Source organism: Camelina sativa, chromosome 2, assembly GCF_000633955.1.
Source record: "Camelina sativa cultivar DH55 chromosome 2, Cs, whole genome shotgun sequence".
NCBI classification, from domain to species: Eukaryota; Viridiplantae; Streptophyta; class Magnoliopsida; order Brassicales; family Brassicaceae; genus Camelina; species Camelina sativa.
In genome coordinates, this window is record NC_025686.1 from 13,062,594 (window position 1) to 13,074,882 (window position 12,289).

Genomic DNA, 12,289 nt, shown 5'->3' on the forward strand with positions numbered 1-12,289 from the left:
AATATAAACATTGTTACGAATTTGTGACGATTTTTGAATGGTTGCAATACAATGGTCACAAATTTTTATTTGTAACAAAAACGTCACAAGAGTTGCAACGAATATATTAGTAACCATTTTGTCATCAATAACTACGACACCAAAAAGTAACAAAACTGTCTTAATTACAGACTAACAAAACGTCTTTAAATCGTCACAATTCGTGTTTAAAATAACGTTTTAATTATGTATCTTATTGTTACGAAACCATAGTCTCAAATGGTCACAAATGATAAATAGAAATTTGTCGCAAAATTTTAACAAATACTCAAAAATCATGATATTTTGTGACTATCGTAATGTCCAATTTTATCATTAGAAGTTATTTTCAAATGGTGTTATTAATAAAAATTCATTGCATATGATAAAAATTATAACTAAAAAATCAATCTCAAAACAATATTATTTTTTAAATTTATTATCATACAAATTTTTTATAATCATAAACATTAAATATACATTATAAGCTATCTTTATTCTTACAAAAAAAAAAATCACAAATTCGTCCAGATGAACATATTCGATGATAACTTCCATGTTATAACTCCTATGGAAACTATTTCAGGCATTCTGGAAAGTTAAGACTCAGATCTTTCCAACAGTTGGTAGATCAGCTTCTGGTTCAATTTGTAGCAGTGGGAAACGATTTCACAAGATGACTGATGTTAATTCGCGGATCTGCGCAGAATAGGTTTGAGAAAACATGTATAACTTTTAATCTACAAAAGGGGTTACAAAATATTTTGGGGAAAACTTACATCTATGGGTTGGGAAATTGATCACCAAAATTCGTCCATAAAAGAGTCTGTTTACCCCTTATTTTCCACCATCTCCTAGAACATGTAATATCTGTCCTTAATCTCAATTGTGGCTCCTTGTTCTCTTTCTCTCAAATGGTTCACTCTCTCTCTCTCTAGGTTATGGAGGCACGAAATTATAAAGAATAAAACCCTAATCATCTCTTAAATAAGTCTGGTTAAATTAGGGTTAGAGACTTGGCTTAATGGGCTTTGTATAAATGACATAACAATTTATACTATTTTATGACTGATGTTTACTCATTTTTATGTCACAAACTGTGACTTGCATATCTTTTATAAGTTCATAACTAATTTGCAACAACATATTGGTCACAATGTAGTCATAAGAGTGACGATTAATATTATCGTAGCATATTCGTCAATAATTGTGACAAACTTTTGTTACTGAGTTTTTTCGTCATAATATAGTGACAAAAATACTATGAATTTGTTACAAATAAACTTAGTCATAATTTCGTATTTAAAGTGTCACAAATTTGTGACGGAAATTTTTTGTCTCAAAAATACGTCTCAATAAACTTATTTTCTTGTAGTGGACATCATTATTTGAAAGAGAACATTTGTATGCTAAGTTGTTAACGGACATAATGAAAATATTCTATTTCATCAAACAAAATATAAAAAAAAAAATTAGAAGAATTATTTTAAGACATTGTAATAATGGAAATGATTAATTGATTTTAAAACTTATAGATATATATTTGAAATTTTGGTACATTTTTAAGACTGTAATACATTTATGGTAAAGAGTTAAAAAAATAAATTGTATTATTATAAATTTAACGAGAATTACAAAATTTTACAGAATAATATTTAAGGCATCGAAAATACAGTATTACATATAGTTACATATATTTTCTAATTATGAAGCTAATAATCATGTAAACTTTTTGTTTACTATGATAAAAATATAATTTAATAGCATACTATATATATATATATAGATCAGATATATAGAAAGAAAAAGAAAATCCAGTGATGAAGTAAAGCAAGGTTTGGGCCTTTATATATTCATGAAAATAACAATATGGGCCATAGAAAACACCTACACACAATTTGTGATGTGTAAATTAAATGTTAACATCCTTCAAAATATTTGCTATAGTTTCTTCATTGATTGAAAAAAGGATTTGCTCCTTTCTTTTTTCACTTTTAAAAGTGTTTAGGTCCCTATTTTGATTACTTACCTTAAGTTACCTTGAGATCCGTATGAACTAGTAGAAAGTTTTCCAATCTGTATTAGATTTAACTGATTTTAGTATGAATGTTGTTTAAAAACATGTGCAAATAAATTTGTTTTTACTTGAGGAATACAAATGGTTGAAATTCATAATTTTATTTTTTTGACAATACACTTGTGATGCATATCATCAAATTTAGAGAAAATTAATTTGCATTTTGTAAGACTAATTTGTAGTAGTATTGTTTTTCCATCTAATATATATATGCTTTCTCATATGCAACATGTTTCAAAAAATTAAACACAAACAAATCTTATTAACCCAAAGATTGGCTAGAACATATAAAATTTATATGGTGACATAAAATAAATTGAGAATTTTACGGTGTTGTAAACTCTTCTTTCTTATCAAACAAAAGAATTAAGACCGAGATGTCTTTTAATTGGGTTCACTTTTCCATCTGGATCAAACACTTCTTCCAAATCACACTAGATCCAAAAGAGTTGAATATTTTTAAAAAATCTTATAGTAAGAAATTTACTACTATGATCTTGCTAGCATCACGAAATATTATGTAGTTAGAAACTAACATTCAAAGATGGTGACACGTTTCATAACAAGACTCACCAATACTATACAAAACGACAAAAGAGTAAAAATTCTGATAAAAACTGTGAAAACATTTATCCCCAAAGAAAATAGGGACACAAGTAATGAAGAGGAGGAAACACGTGGCGTATACCAAAGCAAAAGAAATCAAATCAATCGTCCTCGCTTAGTACACTCTTGTAGGTCCCACACCCCTCTCTCAAACTTCTCCTTCATCTTCTTCTTCTTCGCCACATTCACACCTGACTAGAAAAAGAAAAAAGAAAAAAAACTCAAAACACCATAGAGATGAGATAAGAGTACCAAAAGGAGAAAAACAAAAAAAATGGTGGGACTAAGTATTGTTTTGGAGATGACTAACAACAACAACACTGTAAGTGACGGCTGTTTAATTAGTCCCAAAGTCGTCAACAAAGCCAACGTTCTAGTCACCACCACCGCCATAACCTCCTCTGCCTCCTCCGTGACTAATCTCCATCGTCGTTATCAAGATTCTGGATTTCTCCAACATTGTTTTCTCTGTAGAAGAAAACTTCTCCCTGCCAAAGATATCTACATGTACAAGTATGTTACTTTACACTCAGTAAAGATTCCTTTTTTTTTTTTTTTTTTTTAAGTTTCTTGATTCCTTTGTTAATGTTTTTTTTTTTGTTTTTGGGATTTGTTGGTTCAGAGGTGACAGAGCGTTCTGTAGCGTGGAGTGTAGATCGAAGCAGATGGTTATGGACGAAGATGAAAGCTTCAGAAGAGATTACTCTTCTTTTATGGATGTTAATACGACGACCAAGAAGAGTAAATCTGATTCTCCCGCTACTGCACCATCGTCGCGTTACCGTCGAGATCCGAGAAACCAAAGAGGCGGTTTTGCGTACTGAATAGCGATGCAGAGAGAGAGGAGAAAGAGACATCTCTCGCAAAATGAACTGATGAAAATCTGTGTGATTTTGACGTTTTTACCCTTTGGCTAATTTTTTGTCGTTTTGTTATCTCACGTGTAAAGCCGTAAGGGTGTTTTGGGTATTATCCTCGGAGCTTCTTTTTTTTTTTGTTGGTTCTGCATATCTAATTTAATTTATCTATGGGAGCACTAAGTAAAAACAAATATTTTAATTTTATTTGATGCTTACCTTTTTGCGTACATTAACGATGGAAACTAACTTAAAGAGTAGAGTTTATGAAGATTATAAAAATCTCTCCAACCATGTAAAGTAAACTTTATTTTAAAGAATTAGAAGTTGTAAAGAGGATGAGAAGCGAAATGGATTAAGGTAATCTTGATTAGTGATAGACTATGTTGATCTAATCCGCAACGCGACAAACGAAAATGGACACGTAATAAATACTATTAGTATATGTTTCTTTTTATTTGATTATTGCACTATTTAGTACAACTAGTATAAGTAAAATAAATAAAAGATATTCTCTTGGTTTCATGCGAATTAAGCTTCTATATACTATATGTGTGGAGAATCTTTAAGCTTTTCACCGACATAAGTTTCTATCTCTATATATATAGACGTATAATAAGAATTTATTTTTAGGATTTCAACGAAATTATTCTGTTATATTCGTTCTTTACAATAGTAAAAAAACATGTTCTATAGTAATTGACTATATAGAACAATTTTTGAAGATTACTTACAGTGTACTTTGGTTTAGTCATAAAGAAAGAAAAGCACTATCTCGTATATATAGCATGTTCAAAAATATTACAGTACTACGACGTACACAACATTAGCATGCTATATATTCAGTCAACAAAGATCTCTTCTTCTTCTTGTATGTTTTTTTTTTTTCCATATTGATGAAAAAGTATTATGTTTCTCGTGTCAGAACGTACGTTTCTAAATGACAATCACCAAAAGTTTTTATACGTATTGATTATTTGATTGTATCAAATGATCACTGGAATATTCCAAAATTTTCAACTTGAAATTTAAAGGATATATAGTGGTTTTGCTATAGTGGATCAAATGGCTTATACTATAGTGGTTTTGCTATTAGTCAAAGACAGAGAAAAAACACTCTTACTCTATGGCCAATGCACAAACTTGATGAATGTGAATTTCACATTGCAATAAAAGGGAGTTTTAGGCTAATTATCTTATAAACAGTTCAATAATGCTCTCTCTATATATAAGTTGAAATACAAACAAAACTTTCAGATTTCTGCAATATGTAATATCAGATTAACAAAAAAAAAAAGTTCATGCAGGAAACATCAATTAATGTTTACTTTTTAGTGTTGACCAACAACGATGGTGAATTGGTGATCGTTACAGTTTCTTTATCAATTTGGTCAAGAAGAAGACTCGCAATATTCTTATAGTTTTCTTTAAGTTATGGAATAAAGAGTGGGACAAACTTTGTTTTGGCATTTTACTTTGTCTTCATGTAATAATAATATGTATGTCCCATGAAAATATAATTGATTTATTAGTGCTCCACATTCATAGGATTCGACTGTAAAAGACAGTGAGGTCCCTTTACCTGTCTGTCTCTTTCTTTCTCACTTTCAAAGTGGGTTCATTGTATTGTATTGGGTGTGGGGTTGTTTCAATAGTTTTGTGATCAATTCCTTAATTAATTCAATGCAAAAAAAAAAAAAAAATTAGAGAATCCAGGTTTTTATAGTTGAACACAGCAATAGCTCTTTTAAATTAATGCAATAGGCACTGCTCTCTCACATAACAACACCTGCTCATTCATTAACAATGGCTCTCGATTGCATGTCTGACTAATTAAATTATACAGCCTGTAAAATAAAAAGCTGATGAACTCATAGGTACGTCAGAGGAGTATAATTTAATTCCAAATATCTTTAGTACTACAGTATTAAAAAAAAATGTTTAGCTTCGGAAATTGTGAATTTGATTACCAACCTACTTGGTTTAGTTATTAGGGATAATCCCAACTATGCTTTATACAAACATAAAACTGGATAAGGCTTCTGAGATTTTTAGTGGAAGTGGATTTAATAAATACATAATACATCAATAAATGAAGGTCAGGCCACATGTTCCCTTTTAAACCATCATTCTTAATGCAACACTCCACCTTTTTACCAGAGGCACACTACACAACATTTTTTTTTTTTTTTTGATCAAAAGGCACACTACACAACTTAAATACTCAAAAGGTTAGAGGATGTAGCATAGAGTAGAGTCCACAACAACAACAAAAATAAATTGTTATGTTAGGCACAGGCAGATAGTTACGTTTTGGTTCATAATTAAGTAAATAAGTTTGATGAAAATTGAAAGTGATGGAGAAAAGAGATACATATGATTTGTAACATAATAAAAAATATGTTACATAACTATAATATAGTCGATTATAAAGAATTATATTTGTGTAATGAATTTGGATAAAATAATATATAAAAAATGAGTATATATTCGTAAAAATAACTTTTTTAAAATTGTAAAAATTGCATTCGTAAAAATTACACACTCATAATGTATGTTAGGGACTAACCTAAAGTAACCCAAAGTAAATAGATTATAGTACAGGTCTATTCTTAAATAAGTAATATTTAATATTCTTACCCGTTGAAATATGATTATGTTGAGCTAAAAGTTTTTATATGTTCTTACCTGTTGAAATTTACATATATATCTTCAAAAATGAATTTGATTAATTACTCCAATAATTGATAGGTTTGATGGAAATTGATAATGATGGGAAAAGGAGATGTTCTCTCCAAGTATGGTGATTGGTGAGATTATATATACTCAAACCGGTTTTAGACTATACTAATAATCATAGAATTTATCGACTACGTTAAACAGAGAGCAAATGATGCTTTTGAATCTTGGTATGTTTGTTACGTTCCATAGGCGTGATGCCTCAGTAACTCTAACACAAAACTTTGTAGAGGTGACCTGCCATGAAGACTTGCTGATTAAGGAAACCTGTGACTGTGAGAGAGCTACTAGTATAATGCTTTTTATGTTCCTTCTGATTGCAAGTTTTATTTACAAAATATGAAACCTAAAACGTTTGAGAATCTTCGTCCGAATCTTCCACAACCCAACTCTTCCTGGCCATCTTTTTACGACGACTACTTCCTTCTTGTTCTTCTTCTTGTTCTTCTTCTTGTTCTTCTTGTTCTTCTTCATCGTCCTCTTCTGTTGCTATTGCTTTATCAGAATCCAAGCTCGGTGATGATACGGAACTAGCATTTCGGGGGGACAACGTTTTCTCTATATCATCTTCTGACTCTTGTCTTAAATCATCCTCGTTAACACCAATGTCATTGTTCTCTTCTTCCTGGTTTCCTCCATCATCGCCTCTTGCAGGAGTTTCTGCATCTTCAATTATTTTAAAATCTCTGGCAGTGCTGCGCTTGGCATACCTCAACAAATTCAGTTTAGTAACTTTGCTTAGCTGAATTAGGTATCTTTCACAGTCTTCTATCTGGAATATCAAATCAGGAATGCATTTGTTCTCCTGTTTGATCTTATTGATTATGCCTTTGGCATTGGAATTTACATTCTCCTGTTGTTCCTGCATTTGGAAAATAAGCTACACGTTACGCTTTTGGATACGAAGAAACATCAATCTAATGACTCTGCTTGGCACAACTTTTACCTTCTGCATTTCAGATAAAAAGGGATATAAAGGAACTGTGAGACTCTTGCAAGTTAGTTCCACGAGTTTTTGAAATTTAAGGCTCGGAAGAATTTGCTTGCAACCCTTGGGAGCGATCCTCAGCTTCACAATTTGTGCCAATTGTTTGTAAAACCTAACTGCTAGTCGAAGAAATTGCGCTGCTTGCGAGTCTGTAGATCATGAAAGCACGAGTTAAACAAGCTCATCTAAAGTTAGCGAGGAGTAGATTGGTGAGAATGAGAAAAAACTTACCTTTGAGGCTCATCAAAACAAAGGAAGAAAGCATTCTGACTGTTGACTCAGCCATTGAGTAAAGGGATTCCTCAAGAGCCAACCCAAATGTACTCTCGGCATCATCCGGGTTGAGATGGATGTTCTTCTGAGAGACCACATAAAAGTTCTTGAGCTTCTTTGTGGCCCAATCCATGTCAACTATTGCTGAATCAATTGATTGCAATATGCAAGAAGTTACAGTAGCACTTGTCGACTGGTTTATGACCTTGTATAATTCAGACACTTCTAAAGTATCGGATTTGTCTACATCCATGAGATTTTGCAACTCCTTTGCCACTTCCACAGCTATGCATAGATCACCAGGGGATGTAGTAAAAGAGATGGCAAGTTTCAAAATGCTCTTTGCCACAGTGGTATTAGATGTTTCACAGCTTCTGAAGATCTGATGAGCCCAAGATCCATGCCTTTGTTTGAATTTGTCAGGCAGAGTCTTCCCAAGCGTCAACATTATGTCACAAAGAATCTGAACAGTGCAATTGAATGTTATAGTATTAGCTTCCTATACGTTAAAGAATGTGCTCAAGAGAAACTGCAGACAATTTAGTTTGAGATTAAAAGGAATTTACCTCTAAATCATTAGAATTTTGCGCGATAAGGTCCGTGATCATGGGCTTCATGATTTTATCCATGAAAATTTGGATGCTCTTTACAAGTGGATCTTCAATTTTGGAAGCTTCACTGCAATCTATTAAAGTAGCATCCTCAGATGCAGGGACTGCCAGCAAATCTTCAAGCAAGCCAGTCAAACCAGATCCACTTGAATATACATTGATCAGCTCTTTCAAGCTAAGTAAGGCCAGATGTAGACACTGTTTTCTTCCTTCAGCATCCTTCCTTCCTTTATTCTCCTTTTTTGTCAGTCCGGTTGCTAGAGGTGGCTCTTGTATTAGCATGTAAACTACTTGTAGCAGTGGAGGACCCAGAACTTTCATGTCACCATAGACCAATGGTTTAAGTGGATTTTCCTCCTTCATGCAAAGAGATGATCTTATGTGTCCAACACAAACATGCACAGTGAAAGAGAAAACTCCAGAAATTGATTTATCTGTCTTGGCTGATGACTGGCTGTGATCCTGCGAACCTGAAAGAGTACCAACGGATGTGCTGCTGTAGAGTTTGAAACTGAGTAGAAATAGCTGGTAGATACTTGAAGTAGCTAAAAATGGAACTTTTTCTCGATCTTCGTTGATACTTGCATTTCCCACATCACTATCAATACAGGCGCTAAATCGTACTCTCTTGCCAACATTGCTATGCTTCGATTTTCCCACGTCCTTTTCGATTGATTCATAAAGATCAATCAAATCGACAATCTCCTTTCTGATAGCACCCTTTTTCCCTTCTGGTTGTTTCTCTAGATCCACTATAATATAATTTAGCAGCACTTGAATGATTCCCAATATAATCAAACAATAGGATTTTCTTTTATCTTCTTCGAGAGATGCGGAAACTGTGTCCTGAGACTGCCCAACAATATCTGTAAAATGCGTAAAGATCAGAAGCGTGCTTAAATATGTAGATTTTTTTTAAGACTGAGATGCTCCTTTCGGTTTCAAGACTCACTATCTAGACTAAGCTTAACACAACCTATTTGAATCAGACTTGAAAGCAAACAAACGTAACAGCAGATCAAACGTGTTCAGGTATGTAAAACTAGTCAATGAATTTTAAAACAACGATCATTTGTTACGTTATCGTACCTCCTAACTTCTTGCCTAGTAAGAAGCTTCGGATCTTCACCAAAGCACTGGAGTACATTTCATGAGATATGTTTCTTCTTACCTGCTGCTGCCATACGAAATTTGAATGTACCCACACATTATTATTGACAACTACACTCTATTACGTAATACAAAACAAGTTCAAGTAGCTATACCTCATTATCTTGTGAAAGTGAGAATCCGAAGCACGGCCACGCGGCATCGGAAGGCCGATCAGAGTTGTTGTGCGGCTGGAGGAGTAAAATCCAAGATACACAAAAGAGAAGCCTATCCAAGGGTTCTTCAATGATAAATTTGCCACCTTCTAATTTAATGCATAAAGTGACTTCAAGTTCAAAATCTGTGTCCTGCCAGCATAATCATAAGTTGTCAAAATATGTATAAAGTTGTGTCTATCAACAACAAAAGTTGAAAAAACAACAGCTCCTCCTCTGTAAAAATATTTAATGGTAGAGAGAAGCTTTAAGTATATAGCAACTTTTTTCTTGTTTTGTTAAACCAGACTGAATAGTCATAGTCAGCATGGAGAGAAGATGAAGCTGACAGTTACCTGTCTGAAGAAACGAAGAAAATGAGGCATAAGAAAGTCCAACACATGTCCGCCACTTGATGGATCAATCAGGACTAACTTCACAAGCCCATCGTAAACTACTTCCTTCACTTTTGCCTACATGTAGGAACCAAAGAGCTCTAAGAATTTTTTCATACTCGAAACTTCCCATGATCAAGAACGAAAAAGACACCTGCTGGTAAAGACATCTTTGAAGCAACCCATTCAGTTCAGTAAAGAGGTTTCCCCTCATAATACAGCTTATCTCGGTCTGCTGACTTGAACTGGCTTGGCTTGCTGAGTCTTGGAAAGTAAATGAGCTGTCTCTCTTAGCTTGTTTCTCTGCAAGTATAAGATCAGTTATTACTTTGGTTGCAGCAATACGAACTGTGTCTTCCCGCCTAAACATAGCCTTGCGAATCACCAAGATGGTATAGTCCTGCATCATCAAGTTAGATTTAATATTTTCTCAATTCCATATAAGAAAAATGCATCCAAATAAATGAATACAAGATGAAACAATCCAAACAGCAGCAGATGTGCAGAAGAGAAAAAGAAAGGAGAGTGCGCAACAAATATAATTTACCTGAAGATCACGGCTGAATTTGATGAGCGGGATAACAGCAGAAACAAGAAAACAGCTGATATTTCCCTCCATGAAAGTGAAATAATCCAATAACTCTTTGAGATGGTGGACAAATTCCAGCATGATAAGTGAGTATCTCTGGACAAGATACCCTAATAACCTACAAAGTCAACCTCCTTAGCACATGAAAAAATGGCTGACAACAATATTCATTAAGCATTACTGACCTTACTATTGGCTTGCTCTTTGCGCATTTCAAAGAAAGAACGCGAAACTTACACTGCTCAATTATCTGCAAAATACGAGTGTCACTCAACTAAGTTTTACGAATGCAAGAAAAACTGGAATGTCTGTCTAAAAATCACTAAAATTAAGGCATCAGTAATCAAATAGTTATTAACCTCGTTTCTTGTCATATCATGGGCTTCAAATAGGGCTCCCAGAATCTGAATGCTAAGCTTCTCAATACCCAGTACACCATTAGAATCACCAAACTCATTGGTTCTACCTTCTTCAACAGATTCTAGCAACATAAAACCAAACTGAATAACACTTGGAACCACATGCTCCCTCCCATATCTGCACTCACTAACCTAATAAAATATAAGAAAATGTTTTAATCTTCTTAAAGTAACATGTCATGGAACTCAAATCCCAAAAGTAAAAACGCAGGGGAACATACAGCTCTTAGCAAAGATTTTTCAACCAATTTGGCATGCAGGAAACTCTCTTCCTTAAGCTCATCAGGTAGCCACTTGCAATCTCTGCATTTGATTAACAAAAACATTGGAAAAAATGTAACCCCAACAGACTCCAACATGTAAGAGAAAGTATCCATAAAACATCCTCAATGATTCTGTTTGGAACTACTTACTTGGAGAGTCTGTAATCGTTGTACGCAGTAAGCAAAGCCGTTCTCAGACCCCCCAAGGAGCTCTCACCAAATTTTCTGACTCTAGCTACAGAAAACAGAACCGCTACTGTAAAATGATTGAAAGCTCTAAGATCAGATTTGACTAACGCTACAACCTCTAGCCCCAAGGAAGGATCCTGCTTCACTGCGAAATTCACATGAAGAAGAACAGTTCCTTCGATCTGTCTAACAACAGAAGCTACTCTAGTCTCAGCTTTAGACCCAAAAAAACCAACAACACCTCCAATCACTTCCCTCTTGCAAAAACCTTTAGAAGCAAGAACCAACAGTTGATACACAAGTGAAGGCAGATCTTGCAAGTCTATACACTTAATACCAACAAACACCTTCTCCACCAACTCACTCTTTCTCCCTTTATCCAGAAATGAAAACTCCTTTGCTAGAGAAACCATTTTCGTTAACAACCCTTTATTCCATTCACAATTTAGAACTCGATCAATCGCCGAATTAACGAAATCGATTTCACTAGCTTTAGCTTCTCTCGGATTCCGCAATAAATCAAAGCACANGACCCCCCAAGGAGCTCTCACCAAATTTTCTGACTCTAGCTACAGAAAACAGAACCGCTACTGTAAAATGATTGAAAGCTCTAAGATCAGATTTGACTAACGCTACAACCTCTAGCCCCAAGGAAGGATCCTGCTTCACTGCGAAATTCACATGAAGAAGAACAGTTCCTTCGATCTGTCTAACAACAGAAGCTACTCTAGTCTCAGCTTTAGACCCAAAAAAACCAACAACACCTCCAATCACTTCCCTCTTGCAAAAACCTTTAGAAGCAAGAACCAACAGTTGATACACAAGTGAAGGCAGATCTTGCAAGTCTATACACTTAATACCAACAAACACCTTCTCCACCAACTCACTCTTTCTCCCTTTATCCAGAAATGAAAACTCCTTTGCTAGAGAAACCATTTTCGTTAACAACCCTTTATTCCAT

General features: G+C 34.0%; 2 protein-coding genes across 3 annotated transcripts in view; one reads left to right on the plus strand and one right to left on the minus strand.

Moving 5' to 3' along the window:
* On the plus strand, positions 2,882 to 3,729 carry LOC104723484. Its single transcript, XM_010441867.1, has 2 exons — positions 2,882 to 3,214; positions 3,324 to 3,729. Exons 1-2 carry the CDS (start codon positions 2,976 to 2,978, stop codon positions 3,523 to 3,525), a joined length of 441 nt encoding a protein of 146 aa, XP_010440169.1. The 5' UTR covers positions 2,882 to 2,975; the 3' UTR covers positions 3,526 to 3,729.
* Positions 6,586 to 12,289, minus strand: part of LOC104723493 (Fanconi anemia group I protein-like) — a 7,782-nt gene continuing 2,078 nt past the window's right edge. Inside the window, exons 2-14 of one of the 2 annotated variants that reach the window (XM_019235003.1) lie at positions 11,290 to 11,832; positions 11,098 to 11,179; positions 10,817 to 11,008; positions 10,643 to 10,707; positions 10,416 to 10,575; positions 10,023 to 10,268; positions 9,830 to 9,946; positions 9,435 to 9,626; positions 9,259 to 9,343; positions 8,125 to 9,035; positions 7,517 to 8,021; positions 7,244 to 7,434; positions 6,586 to 7,159 (exon numbers count right to left, since the gene is read on the minus strand). In XM_019235003.1, coding sequence (XP_019090548.1) covers positions 6,644 to 7,159; positions 7,244 to 7,434; positions 7,517 to 8,021; positions 8,125 to 9,035; positions 9,259 to 9,343; positions 9,435 to 9,626; positions 9,830 to 9,946; positions 10,023 to 10,268; positions 10,416 to 10,575; positions 10,643 to 10,707; positions 10,817 to 11,008; positions 11,098 to 11,179; positions 11,290 to 11,832 — 3,805 coding nt within the window. In that variant the 3' untranslated portion in view covers positions 6,586 to 6,643. Of the gene's footprint in view, positions 7,160 to 7,243; positions 7,435 to 7,516; positions 8,022 to 8,124; positions 9,036 to 9,258; positions 9,347 to 9,434; positions 9,627 to 9,829; positions 9,947 to 10,022; positions 10,269 to 10,415; positions 10,576 to 10,642; positions 10,708 to 10,816; positions 11,009 to 11,097; positions 11,180 to 11,289; positions 11,833 to 12,289 lie in introns of both variants that reach the window. The other variant, XM_019234998.1, reaches the window with a different exon arrangement.

Coding starts and splice junctions, on each gene's coding strand:
- LOC104723484 (XM_010441867.1), top strand. CDS start 2,976: ATGGTGGGACTAAGTATTGTTTTGGAGATGACTAACAACAACAACACT. Junction 3,215..3,323: donor AAAGATATCTACATGTACAA/GTATGTTACTTT, acceptor TTGTTGGTTCAG/AGGTGACAGAGCGTTCTGTA.